This window comes from Phascolarctos cinereus, unplaced genomic scaffold (assembly GCF_003287225.1).
Source record: "Phascolarctos cinereus isolate Bilbo 61053 unplaced genomic scaffold, phaCin_HiC Scaffold_2;HRSCAF=192, whole genome shotgun sequence".
Lineage (NCBI taxonomy): Eukaryota > Metazoa > Chordata > Mammalia > Diprotodontia > Phascolarctidae > Phascolarctos > Phascolarctos cinereus.
Window position 1 is genome coordinate 314,274,613 of NW_027555625.1, and position 26,775 is coordinate 314,301,387.

The following is a 26,775-nucleotide window of genomic DNA, read 5'->3' on the forward strand; positions in this document are numbered from 1 at the left end:
ACTGTGGAGAGGATTAAGAAGACTGGGAAGGGCCAGGGAGCTCTAGCACATTGGCTTAGGTGGAGCTCAGGGGACCACCCAGTTTAATATCACCTTCTCATTTGCAGACAATGCCCCCAAAGGCAAGGCTGATGAAGCTTCTCTTGTCCAAGAGAAAGGAGCTGTGCCTCCAGGCCAGCCCCTGCCTGGAAGCCCAGGCCCCCCCAAGGAGAAAGCGGTTACTGCTGGTGGGGTGGCCCACCCAGATGGAGGGGCAGGAGAGGCACCCCTGGCAGTGGAGGGGAGTGCTGGCCCAACGGCTGCCTTGCCCCAGCAGTCCCTACTGATGGAATCGTCAGAGAAGAAACCAGAGGCTGGCACCAAGGGGTCTGAGACTGGGCAGGACAAGGGTGGCCAAGGGGCAGGAGAACGGACCAAGGAAGAAAAGAAGCCAGCAGGCAAAGCAGAACCTAGGAAGGCCCCTCCACCCTTCCTGCACAGCCCCAGTTGCCCTGCCACTATCCAGAGGTAAGTGCTCTCCCTTCCTAGCACCCACAGGGCTTTTCACCTGAGCTATGAGACCTTGGAGCCAATGCTAGTAAAAGGCAGGAAGACCTGGGTTCTCCTCTTAGCTCTGTTACCAACTTGCGTGATCTTAAACAAGTCATTTTCCTTCCCTAACTTTCTTCTCTGCAAAATGAGGAAGGGTTGCCCTAACTGTCTCTCTAAGGTTCCTTTCAGCTCTAATAAGACATTTATAAGTCTAGCATCCTGTAAAATTATTCCCCTTGTCTCTCTCTCTGGGGTGCCAGTCTTTGTCCTCCCTATTCTGAGGAACAGCTCATCAGGTCTCCTGACACCATGCATGACTTTTCTTGGACACCAATTCCCTTCGTCCACTACCCCGAGGCCTAGAATTTGACTTGGTGATGGAATTTGTCTCTCTGGTAACCTTCCCTGTGAGCACGGACCCTACTTGGGTCTCTGAGATGTCTGGTGAATGAGGAGCCTTTACCAATGAAGGGCTCAGTAGATCTAAAATCTACCCTTTCCTTCTCTTCTAGCTCTGAGAAACCGATGGAGGAGAGCCTGGGGGAAGCAGAGAAAGCTCTCAGTGGAAAGCAGGGTTCTCAGATCTCAGAAACGATCCCTGGACAAGCCAGCTCCCCCCCGGGTGCTACTAGCAAGCTTGCAGAAGGAGGGAAGAAGTTAGTAGATCCTCAGGCAGGGAGCCAGAAGGAGAAGCCTTTGGAGAAGGCTCAGGTCCCAGAAGGAGAGGGATCCCAGACCCAGCCCAGCCCAGCTAGTCCTCCCAAAGTCCATCCGGACAGCAGCTCAGCTAAAGGAGAAGGGGACAACCCTGAAGGGATCGTGTTCCAGGCTGTTCCCTTGGAAAAAGAGGCAACAGAGAAGACCGCCTGTCCTAGTGCCAACAAAGAGGATAACTATGAGATTCTGGGTAGGTTTAGCGAGGAGGTGGGGTTCAGCAGGGGTGTTGCCTGTATCTAGGGCATAGTTTCCAAACTCTAGTGCTTTCTCCCCCAACTCAGTGGGGTCTGTAGCCTGCTGAAGAATCAAAGGGACCAGGATCTTGTGCCAACCAGATCCAAGGCCCAGCCTGAATGGCCCCCAGGGCAGTAATATTAGACTCAGAAAAGATACTGCCAACCCTACTCTCCCCCCACCCCTCCAGCCTGAGGACAAGTCGGGGCCTGACCTTTGCTCGCTCAGCTCAGGCTCCCAGACAGGATTCCCTTCCTGGCCAAGAAGAGGGCTTGAGGCAGGGACACTGAGCCCTGACATCGAGCAGATGTCACTGGATAGGGCTGGAAAACCAAGCAGCCTCATGCATTGGGGCAGAAGTCTGAGTTCAGCTCTGGTTTCCTCCCCAGCTTCCAGTCTGTCCTCCCACCCCCACTCCATGCCTACACTTCTCCTACCCTAATGAGGCAGAAGCCTAAGCAGTATGTAAGATGCTTTGAGATCCTTTGCAGACCAGAGGAAGATTTTTGTTTTGTTTTTTTAAAGAAAGGAAGCAGGCTTGCTAACAAGAACAATAATAATTACACATCATGTTTCTATAGTGTTTCAAGCTTTATAAAGTACTTTTTGTTTTTTTTGCTTTTTGGTGAGGCAATTGGGGTTAAGTGATTTGCCCAGGGTCACACAGCTAGTAAGTGTCAAATGTCTGAAGCCAGATTTGACTCCAAGGCCTGAGCTCTATCCACTGTGCCACCCAGCTGCCCCCGACAAAGTACTTTCTTCACATAAAATGTGAATAATCCTTTCTCAACCCATCTCACAGGGGTGTTATGAATAATGACGACGACGACGACGATGATGATGATGATGATGACAGCTAGTATTTATTAAGCATCTACAATGTGTCAGGAACTGTTCTAATTATCTGACCTGAGTGGCTTGGTGCAGATGTGAATGACTGTGATCATTAGGTTCTAGATCCAGCTGTGAAGGATTGTGATAAGGACCATAGGTAGCAGGAAAGGATGCCAGAGGCCATCTAGTCCTATCCTCCCATGTCGCAGATACAGAAACTGAAGACTAGGGAGTTAAATGACTCGTCCAAGGCCATGTACATAGTGGATAGCAGAGTAAGAATTTGAACCCAGATTCTCTGATTCCCAATCCATTGCCCTTTTTCAATGTACTCAGCTTCCAGATGTGAGGGAGTTTCATTTTTGAATTCTAGATACAGATGTGAGGGGGCTAGACTTCTAAAGATTGTTAGGTTCTAGACTCAAATGTGCAAGGTTAAATTCTAGCTGTAGATATGAAAATTTGGGGCTGTTTGATTCTAGATAATTAATGAGAGGAGTTGAGGTTGTTAGGTTCTAGATATGAATGAAAGATATTGGAATTGTTAGGTTCTAGACAAAACTGGAGGGGTTAAGTTCTAGAGACTGATAAGAAGAGTAGGATGGTTATGTTCCAGATGCAGATAAGAGGGGTTGGAATTGTTTGGTTCTAGATACAACTGTGAGGGCTAAAATTCTAAATATTGATGAGAGGAATTGAGATAATTGGGTTCCAGATACAGATGATGGGGATTGGGATTGTTGGGTTCTAGATACAGTGGAAGGAAATTTAAAGGGTTAGTTTCCAGATACAGATGGGGGGTTGGGATTGTTGGGTTCTAGATTCTAGATCATTCTGCTGGAGCGAGAGGTTGGGAGTGGCAGTCTGGGTATGGAGATGAAGGGCTGGGCTCGTTGGTCTCTAGATGTGCATGACTGAGACTTTTAGTTTCTAGATACAGATATGAGGGGCTGTGAGAAAGCTGCCAAAGTGAAGAATTTGTGACTTATGGAATTAGAAGGACTCTGGATGAAATGCCCGGCTCACTACTTGTCTTTACTTTAACCGATGCAGACATAAGTAGACCTTGGTCCCTGCCTTCAGGGAGGTCATAACGGTCTGGGCTGGGGAGACATCTCAGGTGGATCAGAGTATGTAAATGCTGATCTTTGGGGCACAGAAAGAGGGACTCCAGGAGCCCACAGAAGGGAGGAGCTCCACGAAGTCTTGGGCTGCATTGCTCCAGGCAGGTTTGATGGGCATTCTCGAAGGCCTGGGGACTCCAGAGGGGCTATAATGGGAGCAGCAGTGCCTGACGAAAGGAGTCAGACTGAAAGATTTCTAATGGCCTTTCTGGTTCTGTTCGGGCACATCCTAAGATCACATTCAGCTCTAACACTCTATTATGAAAGAGGCAGCTGAATAGACATCCAGCATAAAGCAATGGTTTGGGAGTTAGAAAGACTTGGATTGAGTCCTGCCTGTGACACATACTTGCTATATGACCATGGACATGTTACTTAACCTCTAAATGTTCTCAGGCAACTCCATAAAACCACGTTAGACAGGAAAAAAAAAGGGGGGGGCAGCTAGGTGGGCGCAGTGCATAGAACTCCAGCCTTGGAGTCAGGAGGACCTGAGTTCAAATTTGGCCTCAGATACTTGACACTTAACTAGCTGTGTAACCCTGGGCAAGTCACTTAACTCCGCTTGCCTCACTAAAAAAAGCAAAATAATAATAATAATAATCAGTTAGAGAGGAGTTGCTGTTCATCAGTGGAAAGAATTTCCACCCCGGGAGCTCCCTACACATGGAATTACTGGTATGGAACACAAACATTCTGTTGAGGGCCCTCTCAGATCTAGAGTCTGTGACTTTATCCTGAGGCAATAGAGAACCATAGAATGTTCTTGAACAGAGGAGGAACAAAATGAACCTGAAGGGAAATAAGCATTTATATAGAGCCTACTGTGTGCCAGGTGATTCACAAATATTATCTCATTAGATCCTCAGAACAACCCTTCAGGTAGGTTCTATTATTATCCCTATTTTCCGATTGGGGAAACTAAGGCAGACAGAGGTCAAATCACTTGCCCAGGGTCACACAGGTGGAAAGTATAAGTATCTGAAGGCAGATTTGAACTTGTCTTCCTGACTTCAGGCCCAGCGCTCTATCTACTGCTCCACCTAGCGGCCTCCTAGGGGCACATTAAGGCCTTGATGAATAATACTTGTCTTTAATTCCTCATGGGATGGGTATGGCTGGAATAGACTCTTGTCAGGGCCCTGGGGAGAGGTGAGGCGGGGTGAAAAGAATATGTGGGGTCAAGAAGATGGTGGAGAGTCAGTAACAACCTGCCACACTGGACCCAAAGTCTTTCCTGTGCCACACTGCCGCTCCCTTGCAAAGAGGCTGGGCTCCTGTGACACAGGTCTGAAGGAAGCCTTCTGAGAGGGCTGCCTCCCATAGAAAGCTCTGCTGCTCCACGGGATCCAACCCATTTACTTTCAGCCCTGAGCAAAGGCTGCTTATTCCTGGTCTCTGGCACTAGGTGGCAACCTCTGTCTATGGCAAACGTGGCTTCTCAGAGTCACTGGGGGTTTCTTCCCCTTCTTTCTCTCCCCCAAATAATAATAATTAATATTTATATAGCACTTACTATGCGCCAGGCACAGTGCTAAGCACAATTATTTTCTCATTTGATCCTCAAAACCCCAGGTGTTACTAATATCCCCATTTTACAGATGAGGAAACTGAGGTAGGCAGAGGTTAAGTGACTTGCTCAGGGTCTCATAGCTAAGAAATGTCTGAGGCTGGATTTGAACTCAGGTCATAACAGCTAACATGTATATAGATCTTTAAACTTTACAACGCCCAATCATGGGAGGTAGGTGCTATGATTGTCCCCATATCACCAATGAGGAAACTGAGGCTGAAAAAGGTTATAAATGACTTGTCCAAGGTCATGTAGCTAGGAATATCTGATGCAGGATTTGAACTCAGATCTTTATGGTACTAGTCAGATACTCTATCTGCCATCTTGCTGCTTCTCTTTCTCCTCATAACCAGTATGTTTCAGCCCCTGTGTCCATGAATAAGGCCATCAGGGAAGAATGTCTCCAGGAAGGGGTTGGTTCCCTAGCCCCAACAGACCTCTGCCTTGGACACTCGATGACGGTAGTAGTGGGACTGGGAGGTACTCGGAGGTGTCTGTAAGGCTTTTAGGGTCCTGGACTATAATGAAATATAGAATGACAGCTCATTCAACTTGCTCATTGTACAGAGAAAGAAACTGTCCTGGAGAGGTCAAGTCCCTTAATCCCAGGCCGTCGGAGTGGTAATCAGAGTAGTAATCACACAGGTTGTCGGGCTAGGATTCAAAAGCTCAAGTGCTAAATTCTACGATCCTATGATCCCAGGTTCTCTGATTCTCAGCCTACTTCCCTGTGGCTCACACAATTTTAGTCCAAGTCAGGACTCGAATCCAGTTCTTCTGACTCCTGAACTAGCCCTCCTTCCATTACAACATACTGCCTCCCTCCCACATTATCAGCCGTTAATGCTTGCTCCCAGAGCTTTAGCAGGGATTAACTAAAATCGGCTGAGCATAAGGAAAGGACTGGGGATCCGCCTGAGTTCCTAGGGGGTTGGGTGGGTCAGTTGTGGAGGTGTTTTTCTAAGGGAGTGTGGTCCTGCTCCTTTCCCAGAGCTGATTCATATTCTGTCTGCTTAGCCCAGTCTATGCTCTGCGCTCAACAATCTCTGAATCCGTGAACAAGCATTGATTAAGTGCCTCCTGTGTGCCACGCAGCAGAGAATGACAAAGGCCAGCCCTCCTGCCTTCATGAATGTGTCTTTTATTTGTTCTCAGATGACTGCCCCCCTCCTCCGGCTCCCTTTCCCCATCGCATTGTGGAGCTAAGGACCGCAAATGTGAGCAGTGAATTCACCATCAATTCCCAGCATCAACTGGGAGGGTAAGAAGCCAGACTGATGCATGGGTGGAGAGCCTATGCCAGCCTGGTTTGGGTGCAAAGGGAGGGCAGGCAGGAGGGCAGGTAATTCAATCCCTTGAGATTTATTGAGCACTTACCCTAGGTGCTAGCGATGAAGGCAGGGCCCTCGTCTGGTTGTTGAGGAGGGTGAGGAGGAGACAGGGAGAGGAAATCGACACTGGAGATCCCTACCTGCCCACCTTTAGCATAGATGGACCCAAGTGGGTCCAACTTGCCTGGCAGTGTGCCTTGTATGTAGAAGGCATTTAATAAATGCTGGTTGAATTCAATTCAATTGGACTGGATTGAATTGAATTAAACCAAAATTGATTCCAACCCACCATTTATTAAGTACCTCCTATGTGCGAGGCACTTTGCCAGGCATTGGTGATATAAAGACAAACAGGAAGCAGTTCTTGCCCTCAAGGAGATTATATTCAACTGTGGAGATCCAACATGTACACAGAGAAGTATTATACCAGGTAATTTGAAAAGGGAGAGAGTATTAGTGCCTAGGGGGGAAACTAGGGGGAGTTTCAGGAATCCCCACATCTCTCCCGCTTTATTGGAGGCAGAGAAAGGTGAACGTGGGGAAGGCGGGTGCTATCCCCTTAGCAAGGTAGCTGTGGAATATTCTCAGAGGGAGTGGAAAAGAGTGCTGGAAAAAGCTGGGTTCAAATTCTGCTACACTTACTGGCTGTGGGACCCTGAGCAAGTCATTTAATCTCTTTAAGTCTCAGCTTCCTTGTCTGCAAAATGGCATAATAACAGTGCTCAAACTAGGGAATATTTATGAATGTTTTGTAGACTTTAAAGCTGGGGTATGCTGGAACCAACTCCAGCTGGCTCAGGAGAGTCAATTGTTAAATTTTCAATGTGAGCATTTACACCTCTTAAAAACCCACAAGTCATTTATTGTTTTATTGATTTGTTGTTTTGTCATTCATCTAGACCAGAGGTTCCCAAACTTATTTGGCCTACTGCCCCCTTTTCAAAAAAAATTTACTCAGCAGCCCCATGGAAATTTTCTTTAACCCTTTAGCATTTTTTATGAAATTTGCATCATTAAAATATATGTGTGTGTATATATATATATATATATATATAATATATGTAAAAAAGACACATCTTAAATTTAATAATTTATTGTAAATTTGTGGGGTTTTTTCCTGCATTGAAACTTTGATGATGCAATATTGCATCATGTAACTGTATAGTACTGCATTGTAAACAAGTCATCATACTCACATATTCCTGCTGATGCATGTTGGACTTCCTGCCAATGCGTGACATGCTCATGTGCCAACAGTTGCTTGTTAAGACCTGTCATCGGACTTGACCACTGATCAGTTATAGCTTGCATTTTACGTGTTTATTTGGAAAATAATGTAAGCACCATGACTTTAACTCTGTTACACAACAGATGAAACGTACAAATTTTCTTATTTTCTCTTCTTTCCTTGTGCTTTCACCACCCCCTTATTTTTATTCAATGCCACTCAATTGCACCCGAGACTACTACTTCCACCCACCCCCCCATTGTCCTCCTAAGGGGTGGTATTGGCCATTTTGGGAACCTCTGGCTAGACTTAAGAAAGTGATAGAGAAAAATAATGAAGATTAAACCTAAATGTGTGCTTTGTATATGCATTTTTTTTCAGGAGCTGGTTATTAAACATTTACCAGCATACTCCTGATTAAAGCAAACAGATTAACATTAGCTATTATTATGCCTGACCTTGGACAGCCCTGACTTAGCTCACATTGCCTCTCACTGCTCAGGTCACAGGATATGGGGGTGACCCAGCTTAAAAGGTGGGGTGTGTTTGTGTAATGTTTTGATGTTCTTTTGTACACACACACACACACACACACACACACACACACACACACACACCCCGTGCATACAAAACCAGTGATCCTTCCTGGTTCTCCCTTCCCTATAGGCTTTGATCTTTTGGACCTCCCCTGGGGGAAGATTGGAGCTCCTAAGAGAGGCCTGAAGTGTCCTTTAGTTATCCCTCAAATCTACTTGAGGGCCATCTCCAGTCATCCTGATGGATATTTGGCCACTGGACTCAGATGACTCCAGAGCAGAAAGTGAGGCTGGTGACTTTGCCCAGCCCTCCCTCACTTAAATCACCTCCCTGATGTCATGGTCCTCTTCCAGAACAAAGGACAAACAACAATAATCTATTTAATTTATTTGTTTTATTGTTGGATTCTCATGGCAGTCTCACTTGGTCATTACAATTTTATAGATGAGGAAAGGGGCAGCTAGGTGGCACAGTGGTTAAAGTGCCAGGCCTGGAGTCAAGAAGGCTTATCTTCATGAGTTCAAATGTGGCCTCAGACACTTACTAGCTGTGTGACCATAGGCAAGTCACTTCACTTTGTTTGCCTCAGTTTCCTCATCTGTAAAATGAGCTGGGAGAAGGAAATGGCAAACTACCCCAGGATCTTTGCCAAGAAAACCCCAGATGGGTTCATGAAGAGTCAGACAGGACTGAAATGGCTGAACAACGGATGAGGAAAATGAGACTCATTGAGAAGAAGGACCTTGTTGGAGGTCACGCAGAGCCAGGGCTAGAATCTAGTCCAGTTATCTTTCTCCCCAGGGAGTGGGTGGGGTCAGTGATCAATCTGGGTTGGGGCCAAGCTGTTGTTGGGCATATTGTACCTTGTTCCTTTGGCCAATGGCCCTCTGACCCTCAACTCCTCCTTTCCCTAGGGGGAAATTTGGGGAAGTTTGCACGTGTACAGAGAAAGCCTCGGGCCTCAAATTGGCTGCAAAGATCATCAAGAAGCAAAGCCCAAAAGACAAGGTGGGGTCTTCCAGGGCAGCAGGTGGATCCTGTCTGTCTACTCATCCTCTGGGAGTGGATGGGGCACTGACAAGCTGGGTGACTCCAGCTGGGTGGCTCTACAGGCATCCTGTCTTTCCCAGCTCCCTCCATCTATCACGCATGTCCCTTCTAGAATCTCTCTCCCCTGTAGAAGGCTATAGGAAGAGAGCTCCGTGGAGAGAATACCTGAACTGCAGATTCTTCCACTTTCTCCCTACCTAGGGCTCTGCCTTCTTGATCAGACTCTAGACTTTCCCTTGGTCCAAAGAAGGCAGTTTGAGGTCCATCTCTCTCCCCTTCATCCTTGCCCCAGAAAGATACCTAGCCTCTATAATTCCAGCATCCAGCACAGGATTGCAAGCAGCGAGACATTTGTTTAAGGCTTGATGGTCATGAAGGTGATGGTGAACATGATGATAATGGTGATAATGATGTCGGTGATGGTGGTGGTGATAATGATGATGGTGGTGAGGCTGCTGCAGAGTTAATGGTAGTAGATTTAGTGACCAGTGGTGATAATGATAATGGTCGTGATGATGATGTGGTGGTGATGGTGATGATGGTGGTGGGGGTGGGGTGGTGATGGTGGCGGTGATGCTGTTGCAATATTAATGATGCTGGTGAACATGGGGACTGTGATGGAAGATGTTGTGGTGATGGAGGTGATGATGATGATGGCAAATATAGAAAATGGTTAAAAAAAAAAGGGGGTCTAGCGATGATGGTGATAGTGATGCTGTCAATGTTCTCTGACTGTTTCTGGAACCCAGGAGATGGCACTGTTGGAAATTGAGGTGATGAACCAGCTAAACCACCATAATCTTATCCAGCTCTATGCAGCCATTGAGACCTCACATGAGATCATCCTGTTCATGGAATTGTGAGTGAACAATTAGGGAGAGGGTGGGCATTCTCCAGGAAGACGGAGGAGCTCATTCTGCACCTGAGCCTTCAATGTGACCTCCACTTCCTAAACCTCAAGCGGCCTTCCCTGAAGAACTGCAGGCCCCCTCCCCTAGATCCATATCTACCCCAGGAAAGCCAATCTTCTAGTGCCAAACACACATCTAGCCAGTGTGGGGTGGTGGGAAGTGTTCTGTGTTTGGCTCAGAAGATCTGGGTTCAAGTTCTGACTTTACCATGTCAACAAACATCTGTTCAGGAAACATCTATCAGATACCCACCATGTGTACAGCTGTGTGCTTTGTGCTGGGGAAGTCACAAAGTTTAGATGAGACAGGATGCCTGCCCTCATGGAGCTCACATTCTAGTGGGGGTGGGAGATAGGGGGAAAAGATACAGACAAGGTTGCTATGATATACAATATTTTGTTATACATATAGTGAGCAGTACAAATAAAATGTCATGCATGGGAGATTAGAGGAGGATCAGGGACTGCTTTCTGGAGGAGTTGGGCCTTCAAGAGTGTGTGGGATTCCAACAAGCAAAAGAAACAGGTTGGGGGAACATTCTAGGCATAGAAAATATTGCCTGAGCAAAGGCATTTGTCAGTGCAAGGTATCCTGGGGGAGGTCCAGCTTGGATTGAGTACTGAGTATAAAGCTAGAAAGGTAAATAAAGTGTTGCCAGATAATTGCGGGCTTTGAAGGCAAGGAAAGGGACTCTAACCTTTACTTGGCTGGTAATAAGGAGTGACTAGAGTTTTTGAGTAGGGGCATGACAAGACGGATTTATACACAAGGAAGATTTATACAACAGGATAAAAGATAGATTGAAGGGGGGAAAGTGTGGAAATAGAAGAATCTAGGCAGATAGTAATGAAGGCCCATACAAGAGGAGTGGCAGGAGGTACAGAGAGGATGGATGAGGTATGAGAGAGAATTCAGACACAAAACTGACAGGTTAACTGGAGGGAGAGGTGAAGGAGCAAGAAGAATCAAAGGTTGCATGAAGGTTTGGCTGGAAAGGAGGGCATTGCTAGATTGGGGCCCTGAGAAAAGTTCAGCTTGGGTAGAGGCTGTGGGTCCACAGCCCTTGGTATAGAGGGTATGGAGAATATGAGTCTGAGGCTAGCAAGATGGGGCGCTGCTAGACGGTAGAGGGCTTGGGTGCTAGGCAAAAGTATTTGAACTTTCTCTGGCTATGTGATCCTAGGCAAGTCATGGTCTTGCCCTGAGCCTCAGTTTCCTCATCTGTAAAATGGGACAGATAATCCTCATGTTATTAACCTTCACAAAGCTGTGTGGGGAAATCTATCTAAAAATATCGGCTCTGATGATGTTGATTGTTGGATGGGGCTGGGTGGGAAAAGAGGGTGTCTAGAGACTGGGGTCATGGTGGCATCTTATACACCCAGCGTGGAGGGCGGAGAGCTGTTCGAGAGGATTGTGGATGAGGACTACCAGCTGACCGAGGTGGATACCATGGTGTTCGTCAGGCAGATCTGTGACGGGATCCTCTTTATGCACAAAATGAGAGTCCTTCACCTAGACCTCAAGGTACCTGGGTTGCCAGAGCCAGTCTGAGCTTGGGTCAATGGACTGAGGAGGAGGGGTGAGGGGCACGGGAAGGTGGTCATGAATAGGCCTGGAACAGTCGGCCTCCGAGTGTCCTATGGGCCCTGCTTGGGTGGAACACTGTCTTGAGTTTGCAGAACTTACATGGGAAGAGAACTCCTGCTTTCTGGGGCTCTTCCAGCCTTACTTTAGGCCTCTCAAAAATAGGGATGATAATGCTTGTATTCCCTGCTTCACAGGCAGAGTGAGGAAAGCCCTTTGTAAATATTAAGGTCTACAGAATTTTGAAGTCTGAATAATTATTATTACAGCCTAGCATGGCAGACAAGACGGATGGAGGCATAGTTAGAGGGGCACTGGGAAGATCACATACCCACTGTCCTGGGCCAGCGCCAGAATCTTGCACCATTAGAATTCTATTCTTACCATTCATTAACACCCAAGTTTATCAAAACTTTTCCTGGGAACAGATTCTGATTTGGGGGAATAGGGAAAGAGGTCCAAGCCCAGGATACTGTCTGAGCAGGACAGATCGGCCTAGGTGGGGGGCCTTGAGAAGCCAATGGCTGCAGAGGGGTGCTGGGCACCTGAGAAAGGGTGCCACAGGGAGATGGGGCCTGCAGGGAAGACAAACTGCCCCAGCATCACTCTTTCTACTGGCTCATCATCACCAAAGACCAGGTCTGGGTGCAAGTCATACAGAGGTGATGGGGAGGGATGCCTTGCCCCTCCTCCCCAGAGGGACATTCAGACAATGTCAAGATTCAGAATGCTGGGAGGGACATTAGAACAGAGTGGCAGAAGTATGTGTGTTTGGTGGGGGGTTCTTAGAAAACAGAATTTTAGAACTTGGGAGAGGTATCTAATAGAATGTTAGAACACAGAATGTTAGATCATGGAATGTGAAGGGACCTTAGAACACAGAATGTCAGGGTGGGGGAGGTGGTCCTTAGAAAATAGAATATCAAAACTTGGGGGTGGTATTTAACAGAATATTTAGAACATAGAATGTCAGATCCTTAGAAAACAGAACGTCAGAACTTGGGGGGGGGAGGTGTAGTAGAATGTTAGCACATAGGTTGACAGAGCTGGGAGGGACCTTAGGATATAGAATGGCAGAGGCTGAGAGGTCCTTGGAAAATAGAATGTCAGAACTGGGGCGGGGGAGGGCTAACAGAATGTTAAAACATAGTGTTAGTTAGATCATAGGATGTTAAAACATAGACTGGTGGAGAGCTGGGAGGGACCTTAGAACATAGAATGTCAGGGTGGGGGAGAAGGTCCTTAGAAGATAGAGAATGTTAGAACTGGTGGAGGGGTCTAACAGAATATCAGAACACAAAATGTTAGAAGATAGAATGGCAGAGCTGGGGGCCTTAACAGAATGTTAGAACATAGGCTGGAAAGAACAGTAAAGTCCATCCACCTCATTTTAGAGATGGGAAAATAGGCCCAGAGTAGGGAGCAGAGTGATATAGTAAGTGTCAGGGCCAGTACTAAAAGCTCATGTCATGAGGCCTTGAAGAAAAGAGACAATTTGAAGAGCTGAGGAAGGAAAGTAGGGAAGGCCTTTCCCCAGGGAGTACCTTGAGATTATTTGGGGAGAGGGGTGGCAGGTGGTGCTGGGGTAATCAGGGTAGGTATCCAGGCCAGGGCAGAAATAGGAGCCTCTGGGTCTGAGGGGGCTGTGTGGGTGTGGGGGCCTTGTCCTGTCTCTGCAGCCTGAGAACATATTGTGTGTCAGCACCACGGGACACATGGTGAAGATCATCGACTTTGGCCTGGCACGGAGGTACACCTCCTCTCCTCCCTCCCCTGTCCTGTCCTCCCAGCCCCCTCCCTCCGCCCCCATTAGTGGGTGGGGTAGGGAAGAACCACTTTTCGCCAGCCCTGTGACCTCCTGCTCGAGTGGGGAGGGGAGGGCAGGCTAGCGGAAGGGGAGTGTCCCAGTCTGCGGTCTGCAGTCTTCCCAGGGGTTTGGCCAGGAGTTTGAGAACACCAGCATGCCCTGTGCTTGGGCCCTGGGCTTTCCGGCTGTGTGCCTGGAAGTGGAAGGGGGGGGGGCGGGAATCAAAAAGGTAACGACCCTTTTGGGAGCCAACACCCACCCACTGGCACCTGAACCTGAACCTGAACCTGTGCTCCCCTGCTCCCTTCTCCCTCCAGGTACAATCCCAACGAGAAGCTTAAAGTCAACTTTGGGACCCCTGAGTTCCTGTCCCCAGAAGTGGTGAATTATGACCAAATATCTGATAAAACAGACATGTGGAGTATGGGCGTGATCACCTACATGCTGTGAGCCAGGCCTCTGGGCCTTTCTCTGCAGCCCAGGGAAAAGGGGAAGGGCATTAGTCTTGCTGAAGGTGGAAAGGAGAGGACATAGAACTCATAGCCTAGCCAGTTGTGTCCAGGGTGCTAGACTGAGAGCCAGCAGATAGGGGATTGCATCCCACTTTTGCTTCTTCCCACTTGTGTGTGTCCTGGACCACTCTGGGCCTGTTTTCCCATCTCTGAAATGAGAGATTTGGGTTAGATGAACTCCAAGGTCTTTTCTAGCTCTCTCTAAATCCTGGGAAGAGGTATAGACAGGGGAAAGACCACTAGAGTTGGAGTCAGAGGGCCCCGGTCTCTGTCATAGCTTTGCCACTAATCTGCTGGGTGACTTTGGACAAGTCTCTTCATCTCTGGGAGCCATGGTTCTCCAAGTGCATCATGGAGATCATAATAGCTCACCAGAGAGGCGTGATAGATAGAAAACGGGCCTTGGATCCAGGGGGAACTGGGCTTGAGTCCCACCTCTGACACCTGCTGCCCTGTTTGATCCTGGGCCAAGTTGCCTAACCTCTCAATGCCTAAGGTAACTGTCTAAGGCTGCAGGTCACAGAAGCTGCCCAGAGGCATTCCTTGCTGGGACTTCCCTATACCCCTCACATCACCGATCTGAACCAAAACCAGACAGACCTCTATTCTCATTAATAAAATCGCCATTTCTATAGTAAACATGGATCACCAAATACTTTAGGTTTGCCTCACCAGATTGTTACAGGGAGAAAAGGACTTTGTAAACCTTAAAATGCCGTAGAAACGTGTTTGGTTAAGGTCATTTTATTTGCTAGCCTTCTTGAGGCTAGTAAAGGAGAGAGAGGGAAAGGGAATGGAAAAAAAAATCAGATTCTCAAGAGAGGAAATAACTTCCCTAAGATCCAGAGGTGAATTATCAGAGCCTTTGAAAGGAAAGAAGTTACAACCCAATGTTCTAGTCTCAGATGCTAGAGGTTCTCAGAGACTTGAGAAAGAGAACAGGAGGGTGTGAACTTCCAGGGAGGCCTCCAGGGCTGGAAGGGTGCTTCCTGCTGCCTATTGGGCAAAGGATCAGATGTCTTCTGAGCAGGCTGGGATGGGCAGTCCCTCTTCAGGGATCAGAGCTGCTGGGACATCGGAAAGAGCCCTTCCTATGTGAGGGAGCTCCCAGCTCTGCTACTGACTTGCTGGGTGATTTGGGGCAAGTCTATCCTCTTTTGTGGGCCTTGGATTTCCCATCTCTAAAGTGGGGATGATAACACTTCCCTTCCAGCAACTGAATGAAATAACAGATGTGACGGTACTTTGAAAAGTATCCAAATGTCATATGGCAATAAGTTAGTATTTATATGGTACTTTGTTATTACTGTTGTGTTGATTTAGTCATGTCTGACTTTTCATAACCCCATTAGGGTTTTTTGTTTTTTGGGTTTTTTTGCAAAGATACTGGAGTGCTTTGCCATCTCTTTCTCTAGCTCATTTTACTGATGAGGAAACTGAGGCAGAGTTAAGTGACTAGCCCAGGGACACACAGCTAGTGAGTGTTAGATGTCTGAGGCTGGATTTGAACTCAGGTCCTACTGACTCCAGGGCCAGTGCTCTATCCACTGCACCACCTAGCTGCTCCTAAACTTGTTTTTAAAAAATATTTTGAATACTGTACTTCAATGTAATTGGATTCTTTTGTAATCCCATGCATTTTATTTGATGCATTTAGAAATGTGCTTCTGAGAAGGGGTCCATAGGCTTTACTGGGCTGCTGAGGGGGGTCAGGACACAAAGTTAAGAACCCCTGAGATCTCTAGTGGAAGCCATTCACTCCACTTAGAGACCATTCTTATGATGAAAAGTTTTTCCTTCCATCTTTTGGCATTTACAACCATGTTCCTCTGACTCTGCCCTACTCCCTCTCCTCTCCTCCCTCATAACCCTTTCTTCCTCCACATACTTCCCCCTCCCACCCCTCCTGGCAGGCTGAGTGGCCTCTCCCCATTCCTGGGAGATGATGACACTGAGACCCTCAACAATGTCCTGGCTGCCAATTGGTATTTTGATGAGGAGACCTTCGAGACCATCTCAGAGGAGGCGAAGGACTTTGTATCCAACCTCATTATCAAGACCCCCAGGTGAGGCCTGGGCCCCTGTCATTTTTCCCATCCTGACTGTCTCTTCTGTGACCCCACCCTGACCCCAGTCCCATTCATCGCTTTAAATCACTCATACAAAATGGCCTACCACTTGGGAGACCCAAGCTGTGGTTCTGATTCTGCTCCTCACTCACTTGGGGCAAATCCCGTTCCCTTTCTGGGCTTCAGTTTCTCCAGATGTGACACGAGGTTAGACTAGATCAGTGGTTTTCAAAGTGTTGTTCTGGGACTCCTGGGGGTCCCCAAGACACTTTCAGGGCATCTGCAGAGTCAAAACTATTTTTATGGGAATCCTAATACATTTTAATTTCTAATATGGTAAATATTGAGAGATACATTACACACTAACAAAGCTCTTTGGAGGGGACCTCAGTAATTTTTAAGAGTATAAAGGAGTCCTGATACCAAAAAATTTGAGAACTGCCGAACTGTGATGAAAATGATGCCTAAAGCCCCTTCCAGCTTTGGCGTGCTGGGATTCCTTGACCAGAAGCATCCTTCCTCCCAGCCAAGGGCCCTCTTCCCCATCCCTCCGTGGGGTCTGGGATATGTGGGTCAGCAGGGTTCTGCAGAGTCCGGGCAGGGTGGATGTGGACTCTGATGAAGCCACCTTCCCTAGAGACCGGATGAGTGCGGCTCAGTGTCTGGCACACCCCTGGCTCAACAACCTGGCAGAGAAGGCCAAGCGCTGTAACCGACGCCTCAAGTCTCAGATCCTGCTCAAGAAATATGTGATGAAACGCCGCTGGAAGGTATTCGGGTCAAAGAGGGGATGGAGGAGGCCCACGAGGGTGGGGCCAGAGAGGGGACCCGGAGGAGTGCACAGTATCTGGGTCACGGACCCAGGCTGCCCCAAGCTCACCACCTTGGCATACAGGCAGAGAGTTGGAAGAGACCAAACTCCCCTCCCACCTCTTGGAGTTGGGGCAAGTGACTTTCCCAAGGTCACCTAGGTAGTAAGGAACAGAGCCAGAGTTAACACCAGGGACCTCTGATTTCAAGTGATTTCTGCTACATTTTAATTGCTGCCAGATTGGCAATCCTGTTATTTGATTTGGTTCGGTTTAGTCAGTCAATCAACAAGCATTTATTAAGTGCTTACTGTGTGCCAGGCACTGTGCTGACTACGGAGGAATTAAAAAGAAAGGTAAAAACATAGTCTCTGCCCTCAAGGCACTCACATTCTAAGGTGCAAAAAAACCACACATTGGGGGGCAGCTAGGTGGCACAGTGGATAGAGCTCCAGCCTTGGAGTCAGGAGGACCTGAGTTCAAATCCGGCCTCAGGCACTTGAAACTTACTAGCTGTGTGACCCTGGGCAAGTCACTTAACCTCGATTGCCTCACCTCCCCCCCAAAAAAAAAACTTTAAAAAAAGAAAAAAAACATATGTTCAAAATATGTACCATGTGAATCAGGGAGGATCACAGAACTTGAGTTGGAAGGGACCTTAGAGTCATCTAATTCAGTTTAATAATAATAATAGCTAGCTAGCCCTTATACAAAGCCTTAAGGTTTGCCAAAGGTTTACAAATATTATCCTATTTGATCCTCACAATGACCCTGGGAAGTAGGTGCTTTTATTATCCCCATTTTACAAGTAAGAAAACTGAGGCAGACAGAGGTAAAATGACTTGCCAAGGGTCACACAGCTAGTAAATATCTAAGGGTGGATCTCTCACTCCAGGCCTGGTCCCTCTCCACCATGCCATCTAGCTGCCGGTGACTTGATTCAATTTAGCAAACATTTCCCAAACCTGTACTCCAAACAGGGGCCTCACACGAAGATTAAGTGAGACCTAGGCAGTGGGAATGTGTGGACAATAATAATGGCAATCGTAATAATGATAAAACAAAGCCTTCTTCTGATGCTTCCTCCTGGCATCGCGGAGGTAGGCGGTGCGGGGCTCTCACAGGCAGCACAGACTTCGCTTGCTTTCGCCAACCTGTGAAGGCTTTGAAAACAGCTTCGTGCTAGACTGTGTGTCTGACTCAGGAGAGCCAGCCTAGCTGAGTGCAGAGAGGAAGCTCACATGTTGACACCCCCCCATCCCCACCCCCGAAGGCCATTCGGTTTGGCTGCAACACCTTACGAGAACCCTCCAAGGTGTGAAGATACCGTGATGGTTTCTGTCAGAGCAGTAGTGTCCTGATGAAATCACAGATGCCTGAAGAACTGAAGTGACAAAAGTAACTGCCATTTCTTCACTCCTTTGGGGTTTACAAAGAACTTTCCTCATGACAGATTTAGGCACAAGTGTAACCAGGCCGGGGCAATTGGAGCTTTGTTCTAGGGTGCTGAAATTTAAAGGGCACCAATAGTATATGTATTCCTTTGGTGGAACTAAAGCTCAGAAACGTTTGACCTTAGCATTCAGTTAGAACTGAATTGTCTTAAAAAGGTTGACGAGGGCAGTAGCTAGGTGGCGCAGTAGATAGAGCTCTGGCCTTGGAGTCAGGAGGACCTGAGTTCAAATGTGACCTCAGACATTTGAAACTTACTAGCTGTGTGACCCTGGGCAAGTCACTTAACCCCCATTGCCTGGCCAAAAAGCAAACAAACAAAAAAAGGTTAGTGAGAGGGAGTTTTTCATGTTTGTCTTGGCCACATATTATGGTATTTGCTCCAGGTACCATAATTGTTAATTAGAGCTCTCGTAGATTATTATTATCCCTATTTTACAGGTGAGAAAACTGATGTTCAAAGAGCAAAGGGATTTGCCCAAAGTCACATAGGTGGTAAATATCAGAGATGGAATTTGAACTAGAAGCCTCCTCTCACCAGAGCCTATGCTCTTTCTACCGCCTCTGCTACAAAACGATGTGTGATCTGTGCTACAGGATAGGTCCCTACAAAGTGATTTAGGATGGGAACAGCTAGGTGGTGCAGTGGATAGAGCTCTGGCCTTGGAATCAGGACCTGAGTTCAAATCCTGCCTCAGACACTTGACACTTACTAGCTGTGTGTGACCCTGGGCAAGTCATTTAACCCTGATTGCCTCACCAAAAAGCAAAAAAAAAAATGTTTATTTTAAAAAGAAGTGTTTGGGGCAGCTAGGTGGCACCGTGGATAGAGCACTGGCCCTGGATTCAGGAAGACCTGAGTTCAAATTCAGCCTCAGACACATAACACTTACTAGCTGTGTGACCCTGGGCAAGTCACTTAGCCCCACTGCCAAGCCAAAAAAAAAAGTGATTTAGAGTAATGTCTGAGGAGAGTGAGAGCACTTCCATCTGGGAGAAATCAGGGCAGGCTTCCTGGAAGAGGCAATAGCTGAGTTGGGCCTTGAAGGATTTTGACAGATGGATATGAGTGAAACACTAATACAATAGACATAAGGGTCCTAAGGGGCATCAATCTTTGAATGAATCTTGGAGGAAGAAAGTCCATGTCCTGACTAGACACTTTCTATTCTCCCCTAGAAAAATTTCATCGCTGTGAGTGCTGCCAACCGTTTCAAGAAGATTAGCAGCTCAGGAGCCCTGATGACTCTGGGGGTCTGAGGCCAAGAGGGCTGTGTGGAGGCTGCCACAGAACCACCCAGAGAGCCTCAGGGGGCCCAAGGGCCCTGCAGCTGGGAGGGCCTGAGGGCAATGGGCCAGGCCCCCAAGGAAAGGACAGTCGGGGTGACCATGCCTGGACTCCAACAGCTCGGGCTTGGTGACTTGCCTCCTAACTGAGGCCCGAGCCATTCTCCGGCTCAGGGTGGGGGCTTCCCCTGCCACAAGGTGACCAGACCCACATCCCTCCCTGTTCTCCTCTCCAGGCCCCTGACACACAGACACACAATTAACCCTCTGGGTCCTGTCGTGCTTCCCCGACTGGATGCCACCTCATATACAGGCTTCATAGGATTTCAAGCAAGAAGGGGCCGTAGAGATCATGTAGCCCAATTCTCTCACTTGACAGATGGGGAAACTGAGTCAGGCCAGAGTGGGGAAATGGCTCTCTGTGGTCACACAGTGATCAGATAGCAGAGCTGGGATCGGAACCCAAGTCTTCTGGCTCCAAATTCCGCGCCCTTGTTCCTACTCTTGGGTCCTACTCTCTGAGCCCTGGAAGGGTATTCAGTGGGAAGGTCCCTCTCACTGTGCTGGGGCTATGGAGCCCATGATTCGAGGGGACAGACTTGTTTAAGACCCCGTCCAGCTTTCACTCCAGAAACTCCTCTGACCTCAGGACCTTGTATCCCATGCTACATCTAAGTAGCCTCACTGCCCCATTCCCTTTCCCCACTCTCCAGCCTCAAGGGGAGTTAATAGCCCTTTCTTGGAGCTAGTAGGTGGGTGTGGCTCATGGTCAGACTTAAGGGCCCTCAGAAGAGTAGAAGACATTACAGCATAATGGAAAAAGAGCTGGATTTAGAGTCATGAGACCTGGATTCAAATTCTGGTTCTACTACTTACTAGCTGTGGCACCTCAAGCAAGTCACAACCTCTGGGCCTCAGTTTCCTCCTCTGTAAGTGAGAGGATTTTATAAAGTGTTCTCTAAGTTCCCTTTCAACTCTAAATCCTATGATCCTGGATGCCCCAATGCTCCCAGTTCTCCTAAACATGAAGGGTACCCAGACTTTAAATCACTGTTTGCTGGGTGAGCTCTACAGCTGGGGTGGGGGGAATCCAGGGAAAAAACAGTTCCTATTATGCCAAAAGGCTCATTGCACAGAACAGAAGGAAGGAAGGAAGGAAGGAAGGAAGGAAGGAAGGAAGGAAGGAAGGAAGCCCCTGACCCAGATCCCAGAAGGAGTCCCTAGCCAGGGGGATGAGGGTGGGGGTAGACAGACAAGGGCTTTGTGTTTTCTGCTCACCCCCCTGGCCTTCCCAAGCCACCAACGGAGGCAGAGAGAGATGGAACCTGCCTCCTCCCCAGAAAAGGATTCCCCCACATAGCTAGAGTCCAGAGAGGCTGCGGTGCTAATGCAGACCAGCTGGGCCCCTAGCCGGCCTCCTCACCCCTATGAAAGCACCATTTCACAGTGACCACCAACAGGCAGGAACTTCTGTGTGTGAGGGAGCCAGAGCTCAGGAGGAGGGCAGCCCTGCCCTTCCCTCTGTCCCTTCTCCCCCTCTCCTTCCCCCCCCCCACATATACACATCCCACCATGGGTCAGCAAGAACCTGGGAAAACAGAGGTGGGGGGCAGGAGCGCTCCAGCAGTGTCCTAGCAGAGTCAGCTAGCTCTCGTAGATCGGCTATCCAGAAGCGCTTGCCATCTCTCCTTCTTATATAACTTCAGAAGGCCCGGAGACATGAGCAGGATCTTTAGATGACATCTTTGCCATCCGGAAGTGCCCAGGAACAGCCTCACTGCTCATCCCACCCTCCACCTAGAACAGGTCTAAGCGATGTATTACTGCTGGGCTCTTAGAGTGAAGTCACATGGATGGTCAGGGTGTTACAGCAGCTGGGGGTGAGGGCTGGGATGATGGATCACATCCTCAGAATGAAGAGGAGATTCAAGAGCGCTGGCTTTCATGTAAATAAATGTACAGGTTGAACAGCATCAGTCTGAATATGGAGAGGGAGGGAAGAAGAGGGGAGGGGAGGGGGAAGCCTGGGCAAGGGGTATGGTTCCCCCACCACCACTCTGTCAGACAATGAAAGGACCTGGGGTCTAGTTTCCCTGTTCTTCAAATCACATTAACTCCAAGCCCCCAGTTTTCTGTCCCTTGAACATGACCCTTTCCCTTATCCTAGAATATTGGAGATTATGTAGCTCCCCCAGCTTCCCCCGCCCCATACACGCAGAGTTTACAAATGGGGGAAAATTGAAACTCATGAAGGGGTAGGGGTTTGTCCCTACTTTGCTGGTGACAAAGCAAATTAATGGAAGAGGAATTCGGGTTGTCTGACTCTCCAAGACTAGGGCTATTTCCATTATAGAAAGAGGGGCTTCTTTCTACCCTCTGCTTTCCAGTTCAAGGCAAAGATTCCTAGACTGAAGAGGGAGACTTACACCGTTGGACAGGTTTAAACCCTGAAGAAAAGATGGGGCAGGTGTGATCATTTGACAGATCATGAAACTGAGTTCCAGAAAGGGAAAGTGATTTAGCTAAGGTCACACAGCCCAAAGAGTAGAGCACACTGCTGAGATAGGTGTAGGGTGGAAGAGTAGGAAACCTGTGGGCATGGGAATCTGCTCCCAGCTTTTCTGACATTCAGAGAAAGCCCAGCTAACAAGGTTTGCAGAATGAGGGGGATTTAGTTCACAGTCACAGTGGGTGGTCAGAGAATTTCCCTAGGGATAGAGGAAACTTTAAAGCTCCCAGGAGTTCCCTGGCCTCCCATTCAGCCTTTTACTCCACCTGCCATTTGGATCATCTCCATTACTTCCTCTTGCCCTAGTCCTATTTATTCCCCCACCCAGGCTGAGTCGCCACCCAGTGAGGGTGGGATGAGTCATTTGGAGAGGCTGGGGTGGGGAGATCAGCCTTGGGTCTGCACAGAGAGAAAGGAGTATGATGGTCCAGCCAGTACTAGTGAGCTAATGGGGTGGGGCATCCGGCTCTGCCAGGGAGTGGTGCAGTCTTGTGGTAGGCAAAGGCCCACGGTTCAGTCCTTGGGAGCCAACCGGGGGAAAGATGCCCTCTCTGAGCACTTTCCTGTAGGGCAGTGGGGCATAATGCAAGTAGTACCAGATATGGAGATGGAGGACCTAGGTTTAAATATTGGTTCTGCTACTTCCTGCCTCTCTAGGCCTCACAGATCACAGATCCATAAAGATGGGAGAAACCTCAGAAACCATCTAATACAACCCCCTCATTTTACAGATGAGGAAACTGAAGCCCATGCAGATTTAAATGATTTACTTAAGTAATCTTCATTTGCAAAATGAGTGAATGAGATGATTCCTAAGGTCTCTTCCAACTCTAAATCTATGATTCTAGGATTTGTCCTCCCTACCTTCCAGGAAAAGGCCCCCAAAAGAATTTCACCCTCAGTTATCCCCAGATATATGCCCCATTTCTTTCTTGGAGGGTTCCTCCATAGGTCTCTAAGATTATGTCATCCCTATCTTGTGTAATTTACGTGCTGGGACGGTCTAGGTAACAATAAAGATAATATTAGCCCACATGCCTATAATGTGTAAGACGTATTATGGGGCTATCTAAATATATTAATATGTATACATATATATGTATATATGTGTATGTATATGTACATTTCTATGCATATATGTATACGTGTGTGTGTGTGTGTGTGGTGTGTGTGTGTGTAATGTAGCTAGATATGATCCATCTCTGCAGAGAATAGGAGAAGAGCGATGCTAGTAACATTAGCAGCCTGGCTGAGGGTTGGAGGGAAGGGAAAAGAGGATCTAGGCCATGACTATGCTATCTCATTCCTCCAGTTTCCAAGAATGGTATTAGGCTAGAATTATATCTATCAACTGTCCCTTAAACATCTCTGGTTTAGGAATATGAGTCTGAGTTCAGAAGGAAAGCTCTCCCTGTGGCTCTCAAGGGGATAGGTAGCCCTTTCTTGGCTTACGTTCCCAGCTTAACTCTTTCCTACCAAATGCTGGTCACACAGAAAACCATCATGATTAGCAAATAGTGAATAAACCCACTTATTTAAACAAAGCAGCAAACTGAAATTAAAGAAGTTCTAAAGATTAGACTGTACCAAAGGACACACAAGAGTAAACGAGCTCTTCAGCTGGAAGCCAGATAAAATCTTAGCTCAAACCAGGAGAAAAAGAATGATCTCACCCAGGGAAATTCCATTTTCAGCAGTCTTAGAGTTGTAAGCTTTCAGATAGTCAAAGATCACAATTCAAAAGTTCACATCTCTTCCCTCTCTCTTGACCAGTTCCCTAGAGGTCCTCTCTCAAAGCCTCTGCAGCATCTGCCCTAAATTCTCTTAGCAACTAGCAGTCACATCTTCCTCTACTTATATGAAGCACAGCCCTGGCTGCTCCTCCACCTACCTTACCTAGATGGGAATGAATGTTTCCCTCACAACAGCTATGTGTGGTAGGTAGGATATTATTCCTATTTTACAAATGAAGAAAATGAGGTTCACAGACATAAAAATGACTTTCCCAAAGCCACGCAGGTAATGTTGACAATAATTTATAATACTGATAATAATAATTAATAATACTACATTTCTGGGGCAGCTAGGTGGCACAATGGATAGAGCTCTGACCTTGGAGTTAGGAGGACCTGAGTTCAAATACAGCCTCAGACACTTGACACTTACTAGCTGTGTGACCCTGGGTAAGTCACTTAACTCTGATTGCCTTACCAAAAAAGTAATAATAACAATAATAATAATACATTTCTACATTGCTTGAAGTTTCTCATGATAGTCCCTGAGGAGGTAGCATAAGTGTGGCCACTTTTTTCTTTGCCTGGACCTGTGACTTCACAGGTGTAGAGAACTGCTCCCAGTGAGGAAGTTCTTTTTACTGTTCTGAAATTTATAGCCTGAGAACATTGCCTAGGGGCACCAAGAGGTTAAGTAACTAGCCCTGGAACAATTTTTTTTTTCTGTCAGAAATGAGCCGAGGTCAGGTCTTCCTGACCCCAAGACAGACAGGAGAGTGGCTTTCTAGCCCTAGCTTCATGCTGTTACTTTTCTCATTTTGACAGACTAGAAAACAAGAGACTCGGGGAGAAGGATGGAGCCTGCTTCCCCATGGAACAAAGCTTTGTCTTTATCAAAATATTTTCCTGCGCCCTGGCTCTTTTGATTCCCCACCCCCATCCCTGCTGTGGGGTGGCAGGGCAAGTATTTTTCCCATTTTACAGATGGGGTAAATGAGGTCCAGAGGAAGGAAGTAATTTGTTCCAGGAAACTTGGGATAGAGTTGGTACTAGAGCCGAAGGATTTGTAGGTAGTGGGGATGATGATGATGGTGGGGAGACTGAGGTGACTGGAGTAGTGTGGCTTGCTCAGTCCAGAGCTCAGAGGGCATGGAGTTTGGGTGGTGGGGTGTGGAGCAGGGGAACTAGGGCCTCTGTGACTCATCTCCTCTGTGTCCCTTCCCCTCCCTAGGCCTAAGCTGAGGTTTTCTGGGGGACCCATTCCCACCCCCATCCCTCACTGGCGTCAGCAGCCAGCAACCCAAACCTGGCATGGGCCCCAGACGTGTCACTCTCACCAGATCTCCCCGCCTGCTTACAGCCGCCAGGAGGTGGGGCCTGGGGGAAGTGGGGTGGTGGCGGTGAAGGAGGCTCTTTCCCACCATCTGATTAAGGCTGGTGAGTCAGCGTGGGCCCCAGCCCTGGGCAGTCTCCCCAAGCAGCCCAGCCGGCCAGGAGGAGGGAGGAGAGGAGGAGGCAGATTCCAAACGGTTGGCTTCCTGCCACCTCTCGCTGAGGGATTGGAGGAAGGTCTGAGGGGTACAGGCCAGTCTGCCCCAGCTGTTAGCTCCGCTCTGCACGGTGCCCTGCCCAGGATGCCCTCAGGTTGTAGGGGTGGAAGGATCACCTAGCTAGCCCCCCCTTTCCATTTCATAGTTGGGCAAAGAGGGGATCAGAGCGGTCCAAGGACTGGTCCAGGATCATTATCTAGTGTGCGGCACAGCATGTTAGAACTGAAGGGGATCTTAGACATCCAATTCAACCCTCTTCATTTTACAGATAGGGAAACTGAGTCCCAAAGAGGTTTATCAGTTTGCTTGCCTTAAATCATATAAGTGCTTATTCTTCTTTCCCACCCAAGTCACGTGGTAGGCAGAGAGGAAGAAAGTAAGCATTTACTAAGAGCCTACTGTGTGCCACGTACTGGGTTAAGTGCTTTTACAAATGTTGACTAATTTGATTCTTAAAACAACCTTGAAAGATAGAAGCTATTATTAGTTCCATTTTACAGTTGAGGACACTGAGACAGTCAGTAGTTAAGTGTCTTGCTTGCGGGCACACAGCTAGTAAGTGTCTGAGGCTGAATTCGAACTCAGTTCTTCTTAACCCCTGGCCCAGTGTTCTATCCAATGCACCAACTAGCCGCCAGCAGTCTCAAGATTAAATTTCAAGTCTCAGTGCCTCTTTCTGCCTTTTTGACTCCAAGAACAGCGAACAAGGTTGGGAACTCTTTCCTTGCTCTGGTGCCCTGCCCCACAAGTGGGTACTACTACCTAACAGCTGCCTTCCTCTGCCTCCCTCCAATCTCTCTTCTGCTCAGGGAGGTTCCCTCCGAGATGATTTCCTGTCACCAGGCATTGGCTCGGCTCCCTCCAGTGACCACCCCTGTGAGTCTGGAAGCCACAGAGGTCCCATCTGGTCTGGATTAGGCCTGGGTCAGTGACGTTGTCTTTCCTGTCTGGGCCCAGCAGCCTCTGATTCCAGCTGCCACCTTTGGCCCTGGGGGAAGGGAGAGGTATGTCCCTAAAGTCCGACAGAGAGTGATCCAGAGGCAAAGTCATCTCTGGAGGCTGTGAGGATCAGAGATGTCCTTAGGGTTGTGAGGGGGCCAGAGTCATCCCTAGAATATGTAAAGGGCCCTAGACATCTCTTGGGGATGTAAGAAGTTCAGGGCTTTTCCCAAAAGGTGTGAAGAATCTAGGATCATCTTTTAAAGAATTATTTTTTTTTAATGAACAGAAATCTATTTTCACTCTCTCCAATCCCTTTCCCCACAGAAAAAAAAAGAAAAACAAAATCCTCATAACAAATATGCATAGTAAAGCAAAACAAATTCCCATATTGGTCATATCCAAAAATTGTATATCTCATCCCCTCTCTGTCAGGAAGTAGGTAGCATCT

The 26,775-nt window shown here is 47.8% G+C and overlaps 1 protein-coding gene across 1 annotated transcript in view; it reads left to right on the forward strand.

Annotated features, from left to right (window-relative positions):
* MYLK2 (myosin light chain kinase 2) overlaps positions 1–21,566 on the forward strand; it is a 53,305-nt gene extending 31,739 nt beyond the window's left edge. The window contains exons 7-17 of the mRNA XM_020990702.2: positions 108–507; positions 1,044–1,438; positions 6,169–6,274; positions 9,024–9,117; positions 9,909–10,018; positions 11,456–11,597; positions 13,337–13,407; positions 13,782–13,910; positions 15,890–16,042; positions 16,683–16,815; positions 19,486–21,566. Of these exons, the coding sequence (XP_020846361.1) occupies positions 108–507; positions 1,044–1,438; positions 6,169–6,274; positions 9,024–9,117; positions 9,909–10,018; positions 11,456–11,597; positions 13,337–13,407; positions 13,782–13,910; positions 15,890–16,042; positions 16,683–16,815; positions 19,486–19,566 (1,814 nt within the window). The 3' untranslated portion in view covers positions 19,567–21,566. The remainder of the gene's footprint in view (positions 1–107; positions 508–1,043; positions 1,439–6,168; positions 6,275–9,023; positions 9,118–9,908; positions 10,019–11,455; positions 11,598–13,336; positions 13,408–13,781; positions 13,911–15,889; positions 16,043–16,682; positions 16,816–19,485) is intronic.
* Positions 21,567–26,775: the final 5,209 nt, after the last annotated feature.